Here is a 26,224-nt window from a genome sequence, read left to right on the forward strand (position 1 = left end):
TTGTTACAACTTTTGTCTGCAGATTGAGTGAGCCTAGATACAACGGTCTCTTCACTGTTGTCTATGCCACTCCCCTGGCAGTAAAAGGTTCAGGAGCTACGATATTGGATACTTCTTTCAGATGTCCGGAATGCCTCCCATGCTGCATCCCTGCACAGTTTTAGTAGATGTTGGACATGGGAGAACTGTGACAGACTGATTTATTAAATATATCTATATTCCTGAGCTCACCTACATAACTACAATTTGCAACAAGACATTGTTATGACACCAGTTTTTCCTTTTGTCTCTGCAACCTGTTTACCTCTACAAATTATTAACGCTACTACGCACAATGTGCACTTTCGTTTTATCTCCTCTTTCACTTAGTAACTCTTTCTCTCCCTCCATGGGTTTCTTAATGTTTTCCTTTTTTTGATGAAAACACAGCCACCTAAACATTTATTTGGAATGTGGCAATATTTACGCTTGCTTGCCTGAGCCCTCTTTGGTTCTGTTTTCTTCTTCATATACATATGTTATGTATTGTGTCGCTGGACTGTTTGATTTGTCCATGTTCGGATTGGGGATATATTTAGGATTTATTTTCATATGGAAAGGGCATATTAAAGGAGGTTGACGGGGGGAGGGAGGGAATGCAAATACTGCTAATATTTCTTTATCGTGCGCCAATATTGCTAATATCTCTTCATACGGGGGAACTGATATGGAAGACAACACAACGTGCTACCCCGGGAGCAAATGGGGAACTTTACTAAACTGGCTATGTCATTATTATATTATTATTTCCTAATGTGTTTTTTAACATTACTGCACATTTGAATTCTTCACACGTTAGTGCGTTCAAATGTTTTCAAAGACAAGTGAGAAGAGGCAAAGATGAGAAATAGAGGTCTAGGCTTGGATGTAATGGAGGATACGCACCACCCAGAACTGAGAAATAGTTGGTACGCAGACATGAGATCGGTGGGGAAAAAGAGAAAAAGAGGGTTCATGGGAGCTGTTACATGTGTTTCTTGATGCCAAACGTGTTTGGGGGGGGGGGGGGTGGACCATGGTATTGATACCGCAAGAACCTGCGCTTTTGGTGGCTCAATGTTTGGTCCATCTGATGTTATGCAGGTGGCGAAGCAGAGCATACAACTCGTGATGATGGACCCAGACGAACTGCAGTGTGCCTGGAATCCCAAACGCCCATGATGTTTACAAAGACCATACCTGAAGCTGGAAGGTGTGAAATTTGTGGCAAACAGGTGGCAAGAGACTACAGTGAGCTGCATGGCGGGAAGCCTTGTTGGATTCGGAGAAGTAATCCAAAAGGTGAATACTGTAATGGGCATGTGGCAAAACACGTGTGGATCGAGGCGATGGCAAAGCCAGTGAAAGTGCAGAAGCAAGGAGAATATGAACTGTTTGTATAACGAAGGAAGCAGCTTTGTGGGGGCCAGCAAGTGTTGCCATAGAAGAAAAGAAACATTGCAGTGATAGAGGAGATCCAACTATTTGTCCCAAGACTCATCACAGTTGCTCAAAGAAATACCAGACCAATATAGACTGTATAGCAAAGAAGACTTTCTTTGCATCATTGTCACTACCAGGAGTACGAGCAGCCGCAAATGCCAAGTGGCTTCAAATGGTACGCTTGGAGGTGATAAAGCTGGCATATGCAATGCCTCAACGCGATAAAGATGGAGATGCGAGCGATCAGGTTGATGTTGCAGAATCGCTATGTGCTGGACTTGCTTACAGCGATGGAAGGCGCGGTCTGCAAAAAGAAATTGAGGCCTAGTGCTGCGTTGCTGCCAGGGCAGTAGGCGCATGTTCGGAACATAGAGCTAGGCGAGTGCATTCAGGGTTGGGTTGCAGCAGAAGCAGTAGTGAGAGAGACCAAACCTAAGGACAGTCATAAACCTTTCAATGTTTCATATTATTAATATTCGTATCCCTGCAGGAATGTGTTTTGCAAGGCCATGAGGTGGCAGAGAGCTCCCTGCAAGAGGTTATCCCTCACGAAGGAGGGCACGAGCCTCTGACCTTCACCAGTCCACACCCTAAATTATTGGGCCCAGATGCCCCATCCCAGGAACACCACCCTGGGGGAGGGTGTGCATGCCAATGGGGAGAGGTGGGCAACATCCACATGAATGCACAGATGCCTCTATTGCCACTTCTACCCAGATGTGTGAACAGTTTACCAGAGTGTCGGTGCCGGGGGTGGTGCCCTCCCTCCCAATTCACACACCCCAAAAATGTGCAGATAACATCTGAGCGGACATGACTGCACCTCAACAGGGGGAGAGTTGTGGACTTCACCGTTCCTACACCTCCTACTGGGACCTCTTTGAGCTCGCTTCACTCAAGCCTTAACATCCAATTTTGCGCTCAAAGTGCCTGCCAGTGTTTTTTCAAAGGAGTCTTTTGACAGTAATTTACTTGGTTGGTTTTGTAAACCTGCTTACGTGTGTAATAATACAAATTTCTTAACCCGGTCTGCCTTCAGCCACTCAATTTGTAAGCACTATTCGTGTCCTTCACTGAAGTCCAATAGTTTTGGCTTGTGTATAAGTATTAGGCATTTGCCATGCACTGCTATTAGATGCCCAGATACTTGCATCCTTTTGAATTTACTACCATCAATGGCCAATTAATACCACTACGGATGTGCCTGGCAAATGCCTTTCCCATCCCTACACAAAAGCACAAACAGTTCGCATTGCCAATGCTTGTTTTTTTATTAGCCACGTTTAGAAGGACTTGTGGTTTGTGTCTACAAGATCGGAACTTTGGCTTTGTCGCTCTTTAAACAGATCCGATTGGTGGATTACCTATATTTCACTTGATTTTCGATAACCTTGAAACATCTTCTGAAAATATCTCCTTTGACCTAGCCTGCAATGTTTGTTTCGCTGTTGAAATCAAGAATGTTGTCCTTTTGAGTCCAGGCATCACAGGCAATATTTTCTCGTGCAGACGTTATGCAAAATTGGAGCCCTCAGCAAACCAGTGGCTTACAATCCTCTTAGTATTCAACTTCAAGCAGCATATTTATTGTCTGAGTTGCCAGAAGACCTTTAATATATAGTATTACCTTCCCTGTATGTACCCAACTGATTGCATGCACTCGACTGATTGCAACATGGCAGTGTACTCTTTATGTATAATGTTGGTGATATTTTTGTGTTCTGGTTCACCAAAGTAACACGTGACCAGGTAAAGTAATCCAGTTGTTTTTGTGATTACCACACTAATACTCTACAGGTAAGTGGTTAGGTCGATTTACTGAAAAATAGGGCATACATTTGGCTCTTCTGTGCTGCTGACCCTTTTATTTCTAGTACATTATGCATGTTGGATTCTAACATAGCATTGTTGGTATTGTCTTCCAACAGCTCCTCATATTGAAGATTTAGTGATGCTTCCAACTCCTGTTTTGAGATTGCTTAATGTATTGGATGAACGATGCCTGCAAGTGGAGGAAGAATATGAAGGTCTGTTCTATGATGCTAAGAAAATAATTGCAGCTATGTTTTGTGAATTGAGAAGTGATCTACTGAAGGGACAACTTTTTGATCTCTTGCAGAACAAAATAAACTTCATGGTTGCATCTATCCAGTAGTGACAAAAGCTTTCTTTGTGTTTGCTATTTACAGGGCCCTAACTGAAAAAATCATGACGAGCAAACGCCAACCGTTTGTGTTTTTGAGAAATGCATCTGAATGTTTGACTAAAAACGTTGTCCCTATTCTCTCCCTTCCTCTGTATATTTTGGATGTCAGCAACTGGATTTCAGCTGTATGCTGAAGTGGGACGAGTTTATAATTTATGTATTGTTTTGTTATTTATGAAGTGCCACAGCTAGCCCATGGGCATCAGGACGCGAACATAAACAAGGCCAACAATGAACAAGTACAACAAAGCATAACAAAACATTAAAATAAACGGCCGGGGAGAGTAAAAGCCAGCACATATTGAAAAGTGTGGTCAGTATGCCGCAGGCAAGAAACTTAACATGCAAAATGGACCATCAGTTCAAATCTTATAAAGAGCACTACACAGAGTCGACTATCATTTTCAGAGTAGATGGGGCACACCCCACCAACACACAATCTCTATTTTCCTGAGTGCAACATCTATCAAATTCAATTTGCAGAAGAACCTTTTCACCTGTGAAGCTCCTCCACCTACACAGACCCCTCAGCCTTAATGGGTTTTTTTTTGTAACGGCACCCTCAGTTGGAGCAGTGCATTGTGCACTCCTGTTACTTTTATTAAAAATCTAAAATCTTCAATTGCCATGCACTGCCTGATTTCGTTTGCAGCGTTCACCTGCTGCCCTGTGTGGACTGGGGGCTCACTGTCCATTGTGTTCTGTGTTGCGAGAATCCCTTCCCCCATCCTTGCATCATGGCCGCCGCCGACATCAGACACTGGAGTGCATGTTCGATACTTGGAGCCACAGCTCTGATTGGGCCCAACCAGCATCTTCTGGCCCAATCAGGCAAGCCGGCAGGCGATAGCCAGCCCTCCTCCCAAGGCCCACCAGCTAAGGCCCCTATCTGGGCCTAGGAGGGCTTGGAGGACCCTCTACTCCTCCTTACCCCTCTTCCCCAACATAGCATGGAGCAGCCCCCAGGTGGACAGCCCGTTATCACGCAAACTTGGGCCCTCACAATTCACTGTGCCCTGCAAAATACCAGTGAGTGACGACTGAGCTTTGGAACTGCCTCGCCACTGATCCTCTAACTGTTGAACCAAGGACAATCTTTTCTAACTGCTATACTATCCCCTATCCTCCCTCTCCCAAAGTCTGGAAGAAAAAAAGCTTAAAGATATCCTGACCACTAACCCTGGCCTACCTATCGCCGACACATGTGTCAGCGCAACTTCCAGACAGATCTTTACTGATATCCTCTTCGCTGTCCCCTCTCCAGATCTATGGACTCCTTGTTTCGAGGGGATTGGGTCCTCTGACGTATTCCATATCTATGACAGTAATTGCCACAGCTGTGCTGTTTCGGAAAATTTTTGCCGTCTGTGTCGAGCCGACGTCACCGGATGTTATAAGTAGGACGCACGACCACCGTAGCCTCAGTTCCGTTTTTTTACGCAAACATGTTCACTTCGGAGATCTCGGCGCTCCTCGGTTCTACTGAATCCTGTTCTTCGAACCTGTTCGTTTGTGTATTGAAAATGAGGTCTTTGGCTTCTTCCACCCCGCGGTCGGATTTTAAGAAGTGTCGGGTGTGCATATCCAAGATGTCATTGACGGACACGCACAACACTTGCCTCTGGTGCCTCGGGGAGGACCACGATACGGATGCTTGTGTCGACTGCCAGTAGCTTACATCGAAGGCCTTGCAGAAGCGTAAGAAGAAGCTGTCGGTGGGTAAGGTGGCCAAGCCCCGGAAGTCTCGATCCACTGGACTTTCTACGGACAATTCGAGGGGCGACTCCCCGCATCATCGTCGTGAAACCAGGGGGTCTCGGTCCAGGAGTCGATCTCACCATTCCTCTGCCTCTTCGAGGCATTCACGGAAGCGCCGTCACAGGTCGCCTTCCCCATCCTCATCCAAGTACTCCGCCCGTCGGCGGGTTGCTTGTCCCAACAAGCATTCCACTCCTGAGCTGGTCCGTCTTAGGGCTCGAGCGGTCGTCGCGACCACCGGGCGCCTTAGAGGTCCCGGTCGGACAAGGATGGTCGCTCTAGACCTGCCTGTTCCAGGTCACGGTCCTCGACACCCTCGAGACCGTGTGAGCCTGTGAAGTCTTCGAGGAAGACAACGACGCCTGCGGCGCCGAGGTGGCTGAGGGACACTAGAGGCTCCGCCTCCGAGGAAGTCGTCGATGCCATTGGGGCCCAGGCCATCGAAGGACACGCTTGGGGCTCTGCCCTCGAGGCCTGTGTCGACGCCGTCAAAGTTGTCGACGCTCTCAACGCCTTTCGAGGCTGCTTTGTCGGAGGTATCCCGTGGCACGGTGGAACCTCCCAGAAAGGCTCTGGCCAAGGCTAAGCATGTCTTTGTCCCTTTTTCTGTGCCCTCTTTCCGCCCTCTGGATTTTATTTCTGAGGGGGGATGAGGGATCTGAGGAAGGTTTGGTGCCTGAGGAGGTGCCTGATGAGATTTTGTCTGGTCACAGCCAGATTGAAGACCTGTGTCAGTCACTGCACAACGCCAGTGGTCTGGACACCTCTCCAGAGGTGGAGTTCTGTCGGCCTGAGCCTGGCACCCATGCCGAGTCCTCGTACCAGCACCTTATGTCGAGGGTCACGTAATGCTTGGGGTGGTCTGCGCCACCTGTGGATTTTCTGCAGGATGACCTGACGGACATCCTCGACCAAGGTCCTCCAACTGACCCGGTACTGCCATTCCATATGGCTTTGCAAGGAAGGGTGGCTGCAGATTGGACTGCTCCGGAGAGTCTCCCGGCAGTGAGCAAGTCCTTGCCGCGAAAATACCGCCCAGCCAGTAGTGACCCCTGCTACTTGACCACGCACCCCACTCCGGAGAGTTTGGTGGTGTAGGCGGCCATGGCCCCAGCAAAGCAGGCGTCGTACCCTACCATCCCTCCTGATGGGGATGACAAGCGTTTTGATGGCTGAGCGGAGAAAGTGTTTTCTTCAGGGGGTATGGCTTTACAGGCAGCCAACTCCGTGTGTGCCATGTCACGTTTCACGCACACTCTGTGGAACTGTATTTCCTTGGCGGCTGAACATATTCCCGAAGGGGAGGAACGGGATGGTTTTCTTGCTATTGTACAGGATGGCAAGGATGCCATGTGTGAAACGGTTCAGTCGGGTTTGGACATGGCAGATTGGGTCAGCCGGTCCATGGCGGCGAGCATCATAATACGCATGTTTGCGTGGTTGCGGAAGTCGGGGTTTGCTCCTGATGTGCAGGCCCGGCTCCTCAACATGCCCTTTGATGGTGAACATCTGTTTGGCAGCAAGGCTGACTAGAGCCTTGAGAGGTTGCAGACCTGCTAAACTGCAGCAAAGTCGTTCAGCGCTGAAGTTCGCCAACCTCCGCCTTTTCGTCCTAGGGGATAGCAATGGAGGGGAGGTTCCTTTTGTTATTACTCATCCTTTAGTAAATCGAGAGGAGCTGCAAGTCAAAGGTGCCACCGTAGGAGTGCCAGAGGTGGAAAACGGGGTACTCGAGGTGCCAAGGCCGCTCGGGCAGTTGCCTCTTTGCCCTCAGGCACTGCCGCAGCCACTTCTGCTCAGTCATGAGGCCATATCCCATGGTTCACCGGTTGGGGGAAGGCTGGCACAGCATCTTGTAGAGTGGCGTGCCATTACTTCAGATGTGTGGGTTCTGGAGATCATAGCCCACGGCTACTGTCTTTTCCGGCAGAGGCCTCACGACAATCCACCAGGGAATCTCTCTTTGAAGAGTCCGGATCCGCTCCTTGCGCAGGAAATTCAATCCCTGCTGGAGAAAGGCGCCATAGAACTGGTGTCTCTAGTGGAGAGGAACAAGGGATGGTATTCCCCTTATTTTTTGATTTTGAAGAAAGATGGGGGGGATTGAGACCCATCATGGACTTGCGCGGTTTGAACAAGCTCGTCAGGAAGGACAAGTTCAGGATGGTTACTCTTTCTCAAGTCCTCCAGGCCCTTCAACTTCAGGACTGGTTGGTGTTTCTCGACCTCCAGGACGCTTATTTTCATGTGCCGATCCATCCAAAGCACAAGAAGTACCTGAGGTTCGCGGTTGGCGACTCTCACTTTCAATTTCAAGTCCTGCTGTTCGAATTGACCTCCGCCCCGAGGGTCTTCAACAAGCTCATGGTGGTGGTGGCAGCGTATCTCAGGAAAGGGGGGATTCACGTCTACCCCTACCTGGACGATTGCTTGATCAGGCACGCTCTCCTGAGCAAGTCCTGGATCATCTGTCCGTCACCTGCCACTCTCTTCACAAGCTGGGCTTCTCCTTCAACTTAAAGAAGTCCCATTTGACGCTAACCCAGCGGCTCTAGTACATCGGAGTAGTGCTCGACACATCCCTGGGACAGTGTTTTCCTTCCCAGGTGAGAGCTCATCACATTCAGCAGATGGTGCACAAGTTTCGACATGCCCAGAGTCTCCCGGCGTTCGAGTTCTTGAGGTTGCTCGGCCTCATGGCATCCTGCATTCTTCTGGTGCTGGAGGCCAGGTTGCGGATGAGATCCCTGCAGTGGGCCCTCAAGATGCAGTGGTCGCAGTCCTCCGGCAGGATGTCGGACCCTGTTCAGGTGCCGCCCTCAGTCGCCCAGGACCTTCTGTGGTGGGCCGTCGAAGGCCATCTGATGAAGGGGGCTCTGTTTTGGCTATCCTGGCCGGAGGTGACGATCGTGACGGACGCATCCCTCATGGGATGGGGAGCACATGCCAACGAGTTGAGTCAGCGGTTGTTGGTCTCTGTCGGAGTCCAGACTCCATATCAATCTGTTGGAGCTGAGGGCCATCAGGCTTGCCCTAAAGGCTTTTCTGCCGACTGTGTGAGGAAAGAATGTCCTGATTCTGATGGACAACACACTGGCCATGCACTACCTCAAAAAAAACTTTCTCCGTGCAGGGAGGCGATGCAGCGCTGGTCTGGGCCATCCAGCAGGAAGTTTCGATCTCGGCAGTTCATCTGGCCGGAGACGAAAACGAGAAGGCGGACGCTCTGAGCAGGTAGAGCGCGATCTCTCACAAGTGGGAGCTGGCTCAGGAGATTCTCCTGGAGATCTTTGCCTTTTGGGGGACCCCTCAGGAGGATCGCTTCGCCTCCAGTGTCAACCGGAAGTGCGAAAGGTTCTGCTCGCGGGAATTTCCTCCAAAAGGAGCCTTAGGAGACGCGTTCGTGGTGTAGTGGTCCTTCCCACTGCTGTACGCATTTCCTCCAGTCCCCGTCATCCCGCAAGTGCTGCAGAGGTTACGGAGGTTCGGTTCCCAGATGATCCTCATTGTTCCGGCTTGGGCTCGGAGGACGTGGTACCCGGACCTTCTCGACTTGTCCATCTGCCCTCCACGTCGTCTTCCCTACCGAGACAACCTGCTCTCATGGGAGGGGGGTCAGGTTCTCCATCCAGAGGTCAGATCCCTCAACCTTCACGCTTGGCTTCTGAAAGGTTGAGGTATAAGGATTGGGACCTCCCTGAAGACGTGATGGAGGTGTTGCTTTCGGCCAGACGGCCGGCAACAAAGTCCCTGTACTGTTGCCGTTGGAGAAAGTTCTGCGACTGGTGCAGGGTTAAGAATGTGAGTCCTTTTTCACGTGACATTCCTGTGGTTCTGTCTTTTTTGCTTTCGTTGACCCACCGGGGCCTGCAAGTGGGTACTGTTAAAGGTTACTTGGCAGCACTGTCTATATTTAAGCGCTCGTCTGAGGAGTGTTCTTATTTCAAAAGTAGTTTAATTTCTCAGTTTCTCAAAGGACTTACTAATGTGTTTCCGCCGTCACCTTTCCAGGTGTCTGGTTGGGATTTGAACCTTGTTCTGAAATTCCTTATAGGTCCTCCATTTGAGCCTTTAAATTCTTGTCCTTTGAGGCTGTTAACCCTTAAAACTGTGTTTTTAGTTGCGTTCACTTCCGCTCGCAGAGTGAGTGAGTTGCAGGCACTTTCAATTAAGCCACCCTTCACTGTTTCATAAGGACAGGGTTGTCCTTAGAGTTTGTCCTTCCTTTTTTCCGAAGGTGGTGTCGGAATTTCATTTGAGCCAGAAGGTTATTCTTCCGGCATTTTATCCTCCTCCACATCCTGGTAAGGAAGAGGAGAGGCTCCATAGGTTGGATCCTAGGAGAGCTTTAAGTTTCTACATTTCTCGCATGTCCCGGGTCAGAGTGGACGATCAGCTCTTTATGGTTACGCTGGAAGACGTTTGGGACAAGCTGGGACTAAGCAGACTTTGTCTAGATGGATTATCTTGGCAATTTCTGAATGTTACCGCTTGGCGGGTAAGGACCCTCCGGTAGGCTAAGCCTACCGGAGGGTCCTTACCCGCCCATTCTACTAGGGGAATGGTTGCCTCTACTGCCCTGCAGAGGGGTGTTCCTATTTGTAACATCTGTGATGCAGCCACTTGGGCTGCGGTCCATACTTGTGTACGTCACTACTCCCTCGATTCTATCCATGGGCAGGATCTGGCCTTTGGCCAGGTGGTCCTTTTCTCTGCAATTTGATTGGACATTCTAGATTTCTATATTCAAAATTATTTTCCCTCCTCCATATGTTGGTACTGCTTTGGGAGCCTGTCATAGATATGGAATACGTCGGAGGACCCAATCCCCTTGAAGAACAAGTTACTTTCTTACCTGGTAAAGTTCTTTCGATGCGATGGTCCGACGACGTATTCCATATCGCTCCCTCGCTACCTGCCCCGCTACAGAATTTCTTATGCGATTGCAGCTTACGTTTCCGCAAGGCTTTCTGTGGTCAGACTGGCAGTGGTTTGGTGCCACACGTTCTGGGGAAAAAACTACAACTGAGGCTACGGGAGTCGTGCGTCCTACTTATAACATCCGGTGACGTCAGCTCGACGGAGGCCCTCGAGGACAGCGTATCGATGTCGACGCAGACGCCGAAAATTTTCCGAAGCAGCACAGCTGTGGTGATTACTGTCATAGATATGGAATACGTCGTTGGACCATCCCATCGAAATAACGTTACCAGGTAAGAGAGTAACTTCTTCTATTCTTAAATCCTCGCCCATTAATGGTGGCACTAAATGGGATGTCCTCTTGGCGGGCTTCGCATCATCCTTGTTAATCATTGTCTAGCACACTGGCACTATCTTGGTTCAGTGTCCTTAACCCAACCTCCTCCTCTTTGACCGGTGCCTGCAATCCCTCATTACCTTCCTCCCCACTCCTGCTACTCCTTCCTCTCTTGGTCCTTCCACACCCCATGACTGGTGTACCACGTACTTGTACCCCTCCTCGGAAAACCTAGCCAAGCTTAATGCTCGCTCTGCCCTTAAACGCTCTGCAGGCATCTCTCACCTTCCTGAAGACATTGATATCCTTGCTCTTACCGACACGTGGTTGAAGGCCAGATCAGTCAATGCTTTTGACTCCCGTCTCGTTGATGGCTAAAAGATCCCCTCCAAGCCTCACCTTAACCGTGCAGGCAGTGGGGTTGCTCTTATCTTCCCTGGGTGGGTCTCTTCTTCCCTCATACCCACCTAGCCGTACTCTTATTTTTTTTATATATTTTTTTTTCCACAACCCTAGTTTGCAAATTGGTCATCTCTCTCACCTCCTCACTGACCATCACCACCATCTACTGGCCACCTGGCTCTACCACCCTGTTCTTCTCTGAGTGGGCTGATTTCTCCTCTCTCCTCACTATCACCACTAATCTCTTCTCATGGGTGATTTCAACATCCACCTTGACTCCTCAATAACAGCTTCCACACTCTACCATGACCTCTGCACCTCCCTCTCCCTGCTCCATTTTCCCTTCTGGTCCTTCCCACTAGGCTGGACACTCTTGATGCTTTCATCCGCACTGATCTTTCACTCCCCTCCCCACTGATCACGTGGCTCTCCTGGTCAGACCACCCTCTTCTCTCTTGGGCCCTCTCGGCCCTCTGACCATACCTCCCCCAGCAATGCCAACCTCGTTCACGAACATCAGTCCGATGAAAGAAGCCCGTTGCTGCCTTCCCATCTAACTTCACCACTCCTCTCTCCCCACTACAGATTGTGCCTCCGATTCCATCTTGCCATTACCAATACCCTTGACCACCTTGCCCCAGTCATGAGGATCCGCCTGAAACATGCCTCTAAGCGTAACACTTGGTACGACTCCGAACTCGCAGCCCTTCAACGCAAGTTCAGAGCGGAAGTGGCAGACCTCGGGCTCACCCTCTGACAAGCTCTGCACCAAGCTCCCTCTAGTGCTTGATGGGCTGGTCAGTCCCTTTTGCAGGTGCTGCCTGCTCTCTGGCCTTCTATTGCTGTTTCTTTCTGCTACTTGGAAGAAGCAGTCTGCTTATCTACTGAAGGAGTTTCCTGCAGATTCTCAATGTTTGTGTTTTTTTTTAAATTCCTGGCCATACTGGCTGGCTACAGTGGCTTATCTGGTTTCGGTTTTCTTCCTGCAGCCATTATTCCCACACTGGGATTGTTTTTTGCTCAGCTGCCATCCTTCTTTGTTCGCAGAGCCGCTAGTATTCAATTTAGCAGTTTCCTCATCTTGCCTGGGTTTTCCTTGCTGGATACTTCACTCCAGGCTTGAAGGTAGACATTGTGGTCAGGCTGCTTGTTTTTTTAGTTGTCGCTTGTGCGTGATGCAAGGCCCCTGGGCAACAGATCCTGTAAACGGCAGCTTAGGGAACAGCCTGCACTTACCCAGGTTGTTCCGCTGCGCTGGAGCAGTTGTGGCCGAAGCTGCCGACTTGAGTACTGACCTCTGGGGCCTAGGGTGGTCCACTATTAAAGATACTCATTCTCAATGTTCCCTCTGGTCTGGGGTCGAGATTTTCTGGAGGGAGAGTCTCAACCGCTTGGACGGTCCTTCTGCTCTGCTGCTTTTTCCTCTGGGGCTTCTGGTTCATCCTATAAGTTCTGGAAACTCTTCAGTGGGGTCTCTTCCGGTGCTCCCTGATGTAGTTTGCCATGGAATCCACACCTGTGGGGCAGAACAGTCTTACATCCTTTAAAGCGGATGGCCCATTGACATTTATCCAACTGATTTTTATGAAACTTTCTACCTGTCCTGGAACTTTACTTAAGTTGGTCTATGGATACTTATTGGCCCAGCAACATTATACCCGTACCTGTGAGGGGTTCAGTGAGCTTGCGACCAAGAACAAGAAATGTAGGACTTTGTTCTGATTTTGTAATGTATTTTTGAAGTCCTGCAATGCACTTCTCTCATTGTAAATTGTGACAATTCACATGGTGTTGTCACTGCTCCCCAAGGGGGGGGGCCCTTCTCATGAAGCTAGAGAGGTGAGGCCGCAACCCAATAATCCCCCTAGGGGTTGTGTAATGCGGGACAACCTCATGGTTAAGACATGCCCCCCCCCTTGGGCTGAAGGATGATCACCTGAGGTGCAGCCCTGGAAATCTGATCACCCCCACAAATTCCTTAATCCTGCACTCCGTCTCCAATCCTTCCTTACAGAGCAAACATATGTAGTATTGTCATAGTGCTGAAACCAACCAAGTAGAAAGGACCAGGAAGAACATCATAAGCTTGAAGATTACACCTTCAAGTATATACTATGTGGGGTTATCCCAGGGATGGAGGGTGCGCTCAAGTAACCAATATTTAACAAAGTCGTTAAAATGATGGACAGCCTGATTGGATCAGATACTGCAACTAACAACTGCCTGAATAAAGATTCACTGTATGAAAGAAATTAGATCAGAGCTTCTGTGCTCATGCAATTAAGTAAAGTTAGAAAACAGTATTTATTTCAAATTATGATGTTATCAGAGTTCTAAACAAAACACAGCTAGTAGATACATATCATAGGTCTCTTAATTCAGTTTGCAAAACTACCCCGCCCAATCTCCCAATCTACACCCGGCCGACACATGTTTCGACCTGACTGGTCTTTGTCAAGGCATACAATGGGCTTCTGTTCCTTGCAATAATCTGTTAACATCGATTTAATTAAACCAAAAAACAAGTATCGAATCAAATTCAAGTAGATTAGTTCACAACATATTCCATATGTTCACAAAATTATATGAGCATTTTCTAAACTATATCAGAATTTGGGAAAACTGACAAAAATCAGAATCGCAAACAAGAGAAAAAAAAAAGAATGTTTTAGACTCAAACTTAAGTCTGTTAATTACATGGAATCTAGATATAAGGCATTTATATCGCGCCTATACACAAGTGTTTCAAGGCGTGACAAGGCAAGGGAGAGGTAACAGAGGCGAGACAAACAACGATCCTACTAGGCCAGGTGTCATTCAGATCGTGTAAGTGCATTGGAAGGGGAAGTGGGCAAGTACAGGGGAAAAGGGGAGGGGACAGTGCAGTACATGGGCTAATAGAATAAATAAACCATAAGTAAAAGTACGGCCAGCAGCTGGCAAGTGCAAGGGTAGGTGCAGACAACAGGTGTCAAGTGCTGGTAGTGGGACTGTAGGCATACAGAAACAGTCCCGAAGTGAGGGGTCGCCAGGAAGGCAGTGCAGGTGTGCGACTGGCGGGGGAGGGGACCTGGGTCCAAAATCAGAAGGTGGCCAGGTAACCAATTCAGTTTCAGCCAGAAAGTCAGCAGGAGAGAGGAGGAGAAAAAGCAGAAGCAAAGAGGTTTTGAGGTGCTTCTGGAACCGGAGATGATTCTCCTTAAGTTTCAGGGAGCCAGAGAGGCTGTTCAGAGGGATGCCCCAGCCGAAGAAAGAGATCTACCACCAACTCGTTGCTTGAAGAAGTGACTGACCCCTTGGGATTTGGAGGCAGGTGAGCGAAGAGCTTGAGAAGGAAGATATTTACGAAGAGAGTTGAAGGTATTGGGGCCCTAGGCCCCAGAAGGCCTGGTGGAAAATGCAGAGGGTTTTGAACTTAATCCTCGCAGCCACTGGGAGCCAATGGAGAGATTTCAGTCCTGGAGAGATAAGATGCCTGGGCTTGAGGCCAAGGGCAAGTCTTGCAGTCCTGTTCTGGATGAGTTGCAGAGGGCGGAGAGTAGAAGCAGGCAGATTAAGGAAGAAGCTGTTGCAGTAGTCCAGCCTAGAGAGAACCAGAGCTCTGGAAACGGTGAGCTTCTGGGGGAAGGAGAGGAAAGGAAGACTACCTCTGAGGAGGTGCATCTGGTAGTGTGATTTCTTAGAGACGTCAGAGATATGAGGAGAGAAGGAGAGTGTGGAGTCCAAGATGACCCAGAGGTTTTTAGCCTCACAGGTGGGAGCCAGAAGAGGGCCAAGAGAGGCCAGCCAGAGAGTGTCGGGAAAGGAGGGAACGGGTGTGCTGATGAGTAGAATCTTTCTTACTGGCATTCGGGCAGAGATCATTGGCGGCACACCATTCCTGGATGGTGGACAGACAGACAGTCAGAGATGAGAGAGGGAGAAGAGGTGGCTCAGGGTAGCCTGAAAATCAGCTCAGTGTCGCCCGCATAGCACTGGAAGTTGGGGCAGAGCGCAACAATGCGGTGGAAGGAAGTGCCAGGTATTGGTTGAACAGCCAGGGAGAGAGGTTAGACCCCTGGGAATACCACAGGTAGAGATAGAGATGGAGGAGAGGAAGGACCCAAGTTGAACCTGGGAGGGTCGATCAGAGAGGAAAGAAGTCAGCCAGGCCAGGGCCTGACTGGTGATACCCAGGTTATTGCTTCAGGGGGAAGGGAACACTCCAGTGGCGAAAGAGTGGTTGCAGAAGTCGGCCAGGGCAGGAGCCAGGGAGTCAATGTGGTCCTTGATGGTTTTAGAGGAACAGCGATCAACCTGTTTTGATGAGACTTTCATAGATAGGACTAGTCTAGAAACCTTGTCTGGGGAGAATAGGAGAAAGGCAGCAAAGGAGGGAGGAGAGGTGGCCGAAGAAGGGCTAGTGGAAGAGCAGGGAGTATAGGGCAGAGGGGGAGAGGAGGAGAGAGAGGACAGGATGTCCTGAGTTTTAGTGATGACATGGGAAGCAAGTGTCATGCAGAGGGCCTGGGAAGGGACAGGAGAGGTAGAGACTGTGTGTTACGCTCACCTGGCTCCCACAGAGGCGTCGATCGGAACTGGACAGCTGCGGTCTCCACCAATGTGACGCGTGGGGCCGAGATGACGGACTGGACTGGCCCACCTAGCTTAGTTTGCTTGGCCCGTAGGAATATTCTTCTGCAAATGGAGAAAGGGAATTAACCACCCGTGGAGTTGAGCGTAAATCCCCCCACCCCCGCTGTTCTCCCCACAGATCGCCTTTGATGTCCCCTCTTATAGTCTCACCTGATGGTTTGAAAAGATGAGCTCTCCATCCTGCATTGAGCGCAGGGGCGCGTTGATAACCATTTGCTTCACTGGCTCGAAGGAATTGGTGAGTTCCAGAACAATATTGACTCCGAGATTCCCGGCAAGACACCGTAAGTATAAAGTTCGTAAGAGTTCAAATGCCTGACTTTCACTCTTGTCCGATTCCTTGCGGGTTGCAGCTTGACCCTAATGAAGAGTTCCTTGTGGCAGCCGGTAGTATTCTGGTAAGGATTTGTATTTTCCAACACAGTTCGATAAAATAAAGTCAATATGTAACCTGTTGCTTTCTCCCTTATTCAGGCGCTGAGAGAAAGCATGAAGTCTTGGGAAATAATACCTCCGGCTGTAATATCAGGTAAGTCTATTGTGGTGAGAAGGGTTCCCCTTGTTAGTCCCTTGTTTCACCTTGCTGTCCTTTTGTTTCCCCTTAGGGGCTGGGGTTCGGCGAAGATGCAGTGGAATCTGCGCCGACCCGTGAAGAGGAGCAGTACCCCCGGTGGTAAAATCAGGTAAGTCTATGGAGGGGTAACTAATATTCCTTTGTGTATTCCCTTAGCTCACCTTGCTGTTGTCTTCTCCTTAGGTGCTGGAGTGCGGCGGGGAACATGCAGGAGGATGCGGTGGAATGTGAAGATTCTGCGAAGGCCGGTGAGTTCAGCGCGGCGCTACAGCAGGCGAGGCGACGCGCATAAAATAACTTCTTTCTTCCAGCTCGAAGGCGCGATGGATCGGGAATTCAGGTAAGGATTAAAGGTATTGCTCTTGTTCTAACCGTTTCTCCTTCTTTCTCCCTTTTTCTAGGAGCTCCAAACTCGAGGCGGGCGTGGCAGAAGGCTGGATGCAGACTTGCAGGCATGGTGAGCGTTAAGCTGCTGGATGCAGAATAACGCGAAGCATGTGCTGCTCTTCGGGCGTGGTTTAAATAGCCTCCAAAGTAGTCCCAGGTAAGTATTCCTCCCCAGCCCCGCCCGAGTAAAAAAAAAAGTCCCTAAGTAAAGTAGTCCCTTCCAAGCCTCTTTTGGGTTGGAGCTCTTGCAGCATGGTCTGCATCAGGTAAGTTATGGCACCAGGACTGACTCTCTCCATATGAGCCTGGCGCCATAGGCGCCAGGACTGGACCCAAATAGCCCCTAGCAGGGGTTGTTGGGTTTGCTTAGGATAACTTGATGCCCGCTTCCGGGGTTGCTGAACGTGGTCTGGGTCCCCGGGGGTAGGCATCATGACACTGCGGCAGGATTGGCCAGTTCCTTGCATATTTTAAAGAGTTCAGCCAAGTTGTTAGATGTCGCAGAGATGCGGGCTTGGATGAGAGCTCTCTTTTTGGTGAGGAAAGAGAGCCGGTATTGCCTTTTGGAGCAGGCGGCAGGCCAGTTTGTCAGGATGTACATGAAGCATGCCATTTCCTCTCGGCCATCTTGCACTTGCGTTTAAGGGTAACGAGGTCTGAGTCGTACCAGGAGTTGCACTTGGCTTTGGGCTTCAGGTGGATCCTTATGACAGGGGCAAGAACATTGAGAGTATCAGATGTAGCAGAGTGGAGCATGGAAAGGGCTGTGTCAGGGTGTGAGTCAGCCAAAGGGGGAGGGAGGTGAGAAAGCGGCAGCGAATGCCTCAACTCACACTCGCTTCATGGGTCAGATGACCGAAAAGGGTTGATGGCAGTGATGGAGTTGGATTGGCCAGCGGGGTAGAGAGGGTGAGCTGGGAGGAAAGGACAAAGTGATCACTCCAGGAGAGAGGAGTAGTGAGAAGGATAGAAAGGGGAAGATCTGAGGAGATCAGAACATGCAGAGTGAGTCTGGCCAAAAGAGAATAGAAAGTGAGAGAGAGTCACAAAGGTCGCAAACAAGTCCAAAGGAAGGACAGGAAGCATCCAGGTGGATATTAAAGTCTCCAAGAAGGAGTTGAGTGGTTGATACCAGGAGGGAAGAGGAGAGTTCCTCCCACTCAGAGGAAGGAGGAGATCTAACCAGGTGGCCGATAGATTGTAGCCACAGTAAGGGAATGGATAGGAAAGAGAGAGAGAGCCTGCAGGCGAGGCATTTGAAAGAGGAGTAGGCCTGCGTAGGAATGACAGGGGCAGGAGTTCACTCGGGGAAGATCAGGGCTACACCCCCCTCAGGAACGGTTGGACCTGGGCATGGAGAGTATCTTGTAGCAGTCAGGGAGGAGTGTGTCAAAGCTTGTGACAGAGCTGGCCGTGAACCATGTCTCGGTGAGTCTGAGTACATCGAGGTCAAGTTCCTCCAGAAGATGGCAGATGTCAGAGGAGTGTTTGACAGCTGAGTGTTTCACCAATAACCACAAAAATATGCAGTCACAATCTACCCTTGGGAAGTGCTCCCACAGTGTAAGATTATACATGCCCTGGTGCAATCACACCTGGTATCTAATTGAGTGTAGCCACACACCTGCTCTCCCAAGTGCTCCATATCACTTGTTATACCCAGTCTAAACGGTATCCGGTAATATTATCCCCACCAAAAATATCGCCGAATATATGGTCGTTTGGAATGGCCATAGGCTATATTTTTGGGGGGATAATTTTAGGGGTTTTTGGTAGCGGGGTGTCTCCCGCTCCTTTAAAAATATTGCGGGGGTGTCCCCGCAGGTTCCATGCCTTAATATCGCCGCAAAAATATGGCAATGTTTTTGAATGGCGATATTTTTGCGGGGATATTAACACATGGAACCGTCTAAACCTACTCCTTGTGTCCTGTGGTACCTTAAGTGCAGGCTACTCTATTTTATTAATATTATGCATGCACCCATGCCATCTGTTTTAGGTTAGTGAAGGCCGATTCTGTGACTCCTTACTCAGCAACGTTTATCAATACTAGTCTTCAATAAGTGTCTCCTATTACAAGTTCTCATTGATCTCCAGTTTCATATTCTGTGTAATGATGATCATCATTAATATGTAGTGAGGTTGTTATAATGATTGTTCAATTAATGGTAAAGTTGGCTTTAACTCGCCATTATACTTATCTCCCAATTTTCAATAAACGTCTCCAGCCAATAAGTCTCTCCTATTGCCAGTTCTCATTGATCACCAGTTAAATAATCTGTGTTATTTTCAAAACTAATGTTACATCACTCGCATGGCATTTATATTGTGTCAATATAGCTAATACATTCTTTAGTGTCTATCCAGGGGCAAGCCCGGGCAGATAGTGCATAATATTCAAAATTATTTTAATTGGATGAGTAGGATAGGACTGGTGAGGGAACACAACTCACTGTCCATCGCTAATCGGATACATTTCAGAGGTATAACCCATGCGCAAAAGATGCACGCTAGGTAATATTTCTGAGGCTTGTGGAATCTGCTTAGATCACATGCTATGCATAAGCTGACATCTAGTGGTAGCTGGGAAGTATTAGTTTTTGTTTTCGAAACTCAAAAGGGACGTTGATAGGGCGTACTTGTAATACTATCCCTAGTGCAATGTCTACTGTACCCACCCATGGTCCTTCCCACGCCGGTCCCTCAGATTGGATTTCTCCACCATCATAGTCGGATGCATATCGCAGAGTTCCTTTCTTGGCTTACGCCATTATTTAGAAAAAGTTAAATTCTAGTATTTCTTTGTCCTTTCAATATCAGTTTACCTCAAGATCTTCAGCGACGGCTTCAAGGACAAGTTTCAATAGACGACACATCTGTGTCGACAATCCTTTGTCTACGGCCTCTGCAGGCCCCACGGGGCCTCTGCCCTGCACAGTAGGGAGAGCAGGGGGAGGTTCATATTCTAGTCTTGTTAAGAGAATGCATATTCCCCCTTTCTCCCATTATTTTGCCAGGCTGCCACCCCCATACATCTTGGAAAACACCTTTTTAAATGTTGCCCTTCCTGTAATAGGAAGTTACCCTGGAAAGACTTGCACTGGGTGTGCAAACTTTGTTTCCCCAGGGGTCACGCTGAGGGACAGTGCAAGTCTTGCAAACTGTTTAGGCCTAAAACGCTAAAAGGCTGCAAGACCAAAGGCTGGGACCACCGCGCCATGCAGGCTGAGGCCGCCATGGACATCGAAGGAAGCCTCCAGCGATTGCAGCATCAACATCTTAAGTAACGCAGAGGGCGCTAGGGATCCATCGGATTCCCGCGTGTGAGCTTCCGACACCAACAGACAGGCCGGCAGTTCTGCTACGGGGACAACACCCTGCAGCTAAAGCATTACCATGTCTCACCACAGCCCCCACGGCCGAAAGTTGACCTTGTAGCCGACAGGCCACATGCAGCATTGAGGGGGGAGGTCTGAACTTTCCCTGTCCTATAGGCCATCGCGATCACCATACGACAGGCCCCAGTAAAGTCAGTTTCCGACACTGCGTCTAAACTTAAAAAGTCCTCGAGCACCGATGACCAGGCATCAAAATACGGGTCAACTGCCTCAAGGAAAAGCACTAAAAGCTCAAAAATGAGCGAGTTAATAAAAAAAGCACGTTCCTACCCTGTTAAAGTCCTAAGCGTGAAAAAACCATAGGTCTTCGTCCCAAGAGAAAAAGGGTCAGGGTACTAAAACCAGGGATTATATTACCCCTGAGGGAACTCTTTCAGGGGCTATGCACCATAAGAAAACCCCTGTCCCGGAGAGCCCCCCAACCCCCACCCCTGCTACTCCTACTCTTGATCAATCAGTAGTACCAAGCTCCTCACAGTGGACCACAGAGCAATTTGATAAGGTTAAGAGGAGGATGTCATCTTTTGTTTCTTTGACCACCCCGAAGTTCTCCAAAATCCTCAGGGAACCCCCACAGAGCGGGGCAGCAGCCACGCCAAGCAAGGCAGCAGTCATTCCGCCTGCCACCAAAAGAGCCCGCCTAGACACCATGCAGGCTACCACCTCGCATCAGGACATAATGCAAGATACTTATTACCATACCTTGCAAGGCTTACAAGACCCTGGCACTTGCACAGAACCAGAGCACGAGGGGAACCCGGTGGACTTGGACCAATATTATGACTAAGAATATGTCATCCAGTCCCCGGATCACACTGACCCACCGGTGGTTGACTCCGCGGTAGACCACCAGTTACACTATAATGACCTGCTCTTAAGGGCGGCATAGCACTTCAATATAGACACACAAGAAGCACAAGTCTACAAAGACTTTGTGGAGGACATCCTTGGTGGGGGGGCGGGGGAATAAAATCAGCAACACAATTTATCCCCCTATTACAATCGGTAAAGAGACCCATCCATCCCTCTTTGCTTACACCCAATTTAACATGGGCAGTCCACCCGCGCATGGAGAAGATGATCAGCCCAGCCCCCTCAAACCCCTTATACATTAGTGGGCAGTTAAAACCGACTCTTTAGTAGAACCCCTCTAGCCTCTGCCGAAGCTGCTCCTGACAAGGAAAGTAAAATATACACCCTGGGCAGGAAGGTAGCTTCCTCAGCAGCCTAGCAAACGAGGATGGCTAATAACACTACGTTATTGGCCAGTTAGAATTGTCACAAGTGGGATGAAATCGCTCAACAGACTCAGTCCCAGAGCCCCTCAAAATACAGCTCTCACTCACCATACGAGAGGGGAAACAAGTATCCAACTGTATCCTCAAAAACAACTTGGACGCAGCGGACAACGCAGGGAGAATCGTGGCAGAAGGCACACTAATGAAATGCCATGCATGGCTATACCAGTCTAGCTTCAAACTAGAAATCCAGGCAACCCTCCTAAATATGCCCATCAAACCCAACACTTTGTTTGGCAAAGCGGTGGAGGAAGCTCTCAAGAGCGCAAAAGAGGAATATGACGCCCTCAAATCCCTTGGGCAGCTCACCAACAAACCCTTTGGGCAAAGAGGGAGCGCCAACTCTTGCCGTTTTAGAGGACAAAACTTCCAACGGGCCTCAAATTACAATCAAGGTGGTGAAGGTTCGTCCTGGGGTTCGTCACAAGGGCAGTCATCACAAAAGGGTTTTCAAAGAGGCCAAGGAAGGTCTCAAAGTTGGGGCAGATCCTCCTCAACGGGGGGCACAACCCCCCCTAAGCAATGACCTCCTGCAACAGGTTCCCTCCCATGCCACTACAGTAGGAGGTTGTATTTCACACTTTACCCACACGTGGGAGGGGATCACTTCGGACAAGTGGGTACTTTCCACTGTGGCAGTGGGGTTATTGCACAGAACTAATCCAAACGCGATCAAACCACCCGCCAAGACAAAGGCAGTCTTCACAGGAAGAACGGATCCTAGAAGAGGTGAAGGTGCTGCTTCTAAAGGACGCCATAGAGATCGTCCGGGCAAACCAGGTAAACAAGGGTATTTTTTCAATGTATTTCCTTGTGCCGAAAAAAAGACCTGACAATGCGCCCTGCAAACACCTATGTCAAGCCACAAAAATTATGCCCGACAAGTCCACAAGAAGCGATCCCACTGTTAAAACTGGGTGACTACATGGCAACCTTGGATGTGAAAGATGCATACTTTTCATTTTTCAATGTTTCCAGCGCACTGAAGGTTCTTGTGTTTCAAAATAGCGAACCAGCACTACCTATTCAAGGTGTTATCCTTCCGCTCCACAGGTTTTCACCAAGGTACTAGCGGTAGTGGCAGTGTATCTACGCAGAGAATCAATCCCAGTGTACCCGTGTCCGGACGACTGGCTGATAACAGGGGAATCCCCCCAAAAGTGCAAGCAAAATGCCCAGAGAGCCATCAATCTTCTGTTCTAATTGGGATTCTCAATCAGCGAGAAAAAATAGTCTTGTTCCAAGCAAAACGAAACAGTTCTTAGCAACTGTCATAAAAACAGAAGAGGGTCTAGTCTTTCTGTCAAACGAAAGAGCACAAAACATACTGCTGCAAATACCTCAGTATCTAGAGGGTTGCCAAATAACCGTATGCAAAACAATGCCCTTGCGGGGGATGATGGCATCCTGTATTTACCTGGTTCCCCACGCGCAGCTGCGCATGCGTCCAATGCAAGAGTGGTTAGCGAAACAGTGGTCTCAGGCAAGCGGTCAGTCGGATGATCTAGTGGTTGTTTCACTAACCCTAGTTCAAGCACTGCGATGGTGGACAAAAGAGAACCTGTTAAAGGGAGAATCTTTTCACAACCCTTCAGTGCAAGCAGTTGTCACAACAGACTCCTCACTCACCTGGTGGGGAGCCCCTTACCTTCACTACACAGCACATGGCCTGTGGACACAGGTCACAGCCCAAAACTACATAAACCTTCTGGAACTTCTAGCAGTGCTCAAAGCAATGCAAGCTTTCAAATTGCACCTGACCGGTCAAATAGTACAAAAACAAGCAGAGGGTCACACACTCTCCAAGTCTGTCTAGGCTAGCACAACAAATTTGGAAGTGGGCACTCAAGCGGCGCATGTACCTAACCTGTTCCAGGGGAACTTCATTCTCTGGCAGACTCATTAAGCAGTGATCCTCTACCCGAAGAGCACGAGTGGCAACTCGATAAAGATATCTTAAACAATATTTTCTCCCTATGCGCTTACCCCGCTTTAGACTTGTTCGCCACAAGACAAAATGCCCAATGTCCAGACTTCACATCCAGGTTTCCCAAATACGGGTCCAAGGGGAACGCCCTGTGCATGAACTGGTCAGGGAAATTTGCTTACACTTTCCCCCCAAACCTGTCTACTGAGCAGGTTGGTGAACAAGATGCACCAGAAACAAGTGACACTAATCCTAGTAGCTCCTATGTTGGCGAGACACACTTGGTTTATACATCTGCACAAACTAGTGATGTGCGGTTCAAATCGAACTCTGTGCCCCAACAACATGCTCACACAGCACGGGAGGTTTGGGGGGAAACCAACGTTCCATCCACAACCTCATTCTATGAACTTGGCAGCTTGGCTCCTGAAGTCAGAGTTTGGACATTTAAAACTACCTCATAGGTGTATGGACATCCTCAAGGAGGCGCGCAAACCAAACACCAGACACTGTTATTTCAAAAAATGGAAAAGATTTGTAATATGGTACTAGTCAAAGCGTATAAACCCGATAGAATGTACTCCATCACACATTCTCCACTACATGCTCCACTTAGACTCTGGCTAGAATTTAACTCCATTAAGGTTCACCTGTCGGCTCTATCCGCGAACACCGCTTCTCAAAGCAAGGTGTCTGGTGGAAGGTCCCGGTCATTAAGGTGTTCATGGAAGGGGTAAAGAGACTCTGCCCTCCGATTTCAAACCCGCCACCATGGTGGGACCTAAACGTGGTACTTGCAAAAATCATGGGATCCCACCCCCCCCTGAGTCTATGCGTGAATCCTGCCTTAAATACCTTACATATAAAACGGCTTTTCTGGTTGCTATCACCTACATAATAATAGTCGCCGAAATACAAGCTTTGTCAGTGCAAAACCCTTTATTTGTCCTCCACAAAGACAATTTGGTACTAGAAATACACCCTAGGTAGGTTTTCATCTAAGTTCATATCTAAGTTCCATGGAAACCAGTCCATCAAACTGCCAGCTTTCTCTAAAAGCCCTTCAAGGTCACCTGAGAAAAATCGACCATACACTAGATGTAAGGAGGGCAGTCCTTTACTATGTAAACAAGACAAGACTGCTAAGAAAAACAGACAACTGTAAAATGCATACAGCTCTGTTACTCTCTATCAAATAAAGCTCTGCCTTTCACACCAAGAGCTCTCACTACCAGAGGTACAGGAGCTACCTTGGCCTTCATTGCAAACGTCCCTCTAGAAAACACTTGGTAAGCAGCTACATGGAGCTCTATTCATACCTTTACTTAGCACTTCTGCATTGACACGCATTCTAAAGCCGATTCCCAGGTGGGACAGGCGGTGCTAAAACATCTATCTGCCACGTTCTCACATCCCACCTCTTTCTCCAGACACTGCTTGCTAATCTATGGATAGCATGTGATCTAAGCAGATTCCACAAGCTTCAGAAGGGATACATTAATCACTGTAATCTTATTTCTGATGCTTGTATCTGCTTATATTCACATGCGCCCACCCTTCCTCACCTGTGGAGTAGAAGGTGCGTAGATGTATTTCTGTCTTGAGCTGCAATAATCAGCTTTATTACACCTGTACTTGCGCTACACTTCATGCTAAATCATGTCAGAAACAAAACAATCTGAGGGACCACGACGCGTAAAGGACCATGGGTATAGTAGATGTCAAACTAGGGATTGTATTACTGGCACGCCCTGTCGACGTCCCTTTTCGCGTTTCGAAAGCAAATTGTAATATTCTGCAGCTACCACTAGATGTCGGCCTGTGCATAGAATGTGAATCTCTGCAGATACAAGCATCAGAAATGCCATTACTGAGAGTAATGTACCCCATATCTAATTACACCCTTTCCTTTATAATGAGGCTATGTTGTAAAGCCATTTTATATATAGGATATGTTCATTAATAACACACATGGTTAATGAGCCCAAGAACAGTTATTAAGGAGTCAATGGGACTTGTAGTACTTCACTCTTATTCTGAATTCAGATATCTCCTTACATGTTAAATGCTTCCCACCTAACTTTATTATATGTTAAGGGGAGTATCAAGACTCATGATTTAATAATATTTTGCCCCATAATACTCATGTATTTAATATCAGGAACTAATACGCGCTCCAATAGCTGCCACAGGATCAGGCCGTGTTCATTTACTTCTGAATTGCGTTGCGGCAGTGACGTTATGCGCTTTGGACGCGTGAAGTCACCTGCAGGATTAATAGTCAAAGAAAATGGCATCCGTGAGCGAAAGCACGTGGGACGTCGAGTGGATACAGGATGCAATATTGGAATTTGAAGGCAAGGCTTACTCCATGGGACACATTGTCTGCAGCAAATAGAGGAATACCATACAATAGACTTAAGTTTAGACTCCACTCCATATGCAATATTTTCTGAGACTGTACTCACGTTTGTATACCCCTGTGGGTGGACTAATAGTCTCTCATTATTGCTGAACCAATAATGAGATTTAGAAAGAGGACTGGAGACATTAATTAAGCAATATGACCCGAGCGGCAGGGGCATTACCGACTCAGGTAACGAAGGCCCCTGGGTATTACCAGAGTCGGTAATGCCCCCACCGCGAGGGTCATATTGCTATTAGTATCCCGGCCCGCAATATTTGCGTGACCGGGGTACTAAAAGTAATTTTTTTCTGTCCTGAAACGCTGCTGCGTTTCGGGACAGAAAAAAAGAAACAGCCAAGAAAATAGCCGCCGCCATGGAAAGGGAAAACTGAGTCCGTTTTGCCTTTCCATGGCGGTCATCGGGAGCGGACGCGCTGGGAACACATGTGTTCCCAGCGCGTCCGCTCCCAAAAAAGGATCAAGAAAAAGGTAAGTGGGGTTGGGAGGGGGAAAA

At 48.6% G+C, this 26,224-nt stretch overlaps 1 protein-coding gene across 1 annotated transcript in view; it reads left to right on the plus strand.

Annotated features, from left to right (window-relative positions):
- The window catches only part of UHMK1 (U2AF homology motif kinase 1), a 563,788-nt gene that overhangs the window by 356,645 nt on the left and 180,919 nt on the right, over window positions 1-26,224 (plus strand). The window contains exon 6 of the mRNA XM_069641348.1: window positions 3,390-3,488. Within this exon, the coding sequence (XP_069497449.1) occupies window positions 3,390-3,488 (99 nt within the window). The remainder of the gene's footprint in view (window positions 1-3,389; window positions 3,489-26,224) is intronic.

Source organism: Ambystoma mexicanum, chromosome 1q (genome assembly GCF_040938575.1).
Source record: "Ambystoma mexicanum isolate Mex_15411 chromosome 1q, UKY_AmexF1_1, whole genome shotgun sequence".
NCBI classification, from domain to species: Eukaryota; Metazoa; Chordata; class Amphibia; order Caudata; family Ambystomatidae; genus Ambystoma; species Ambystoma mexicanum.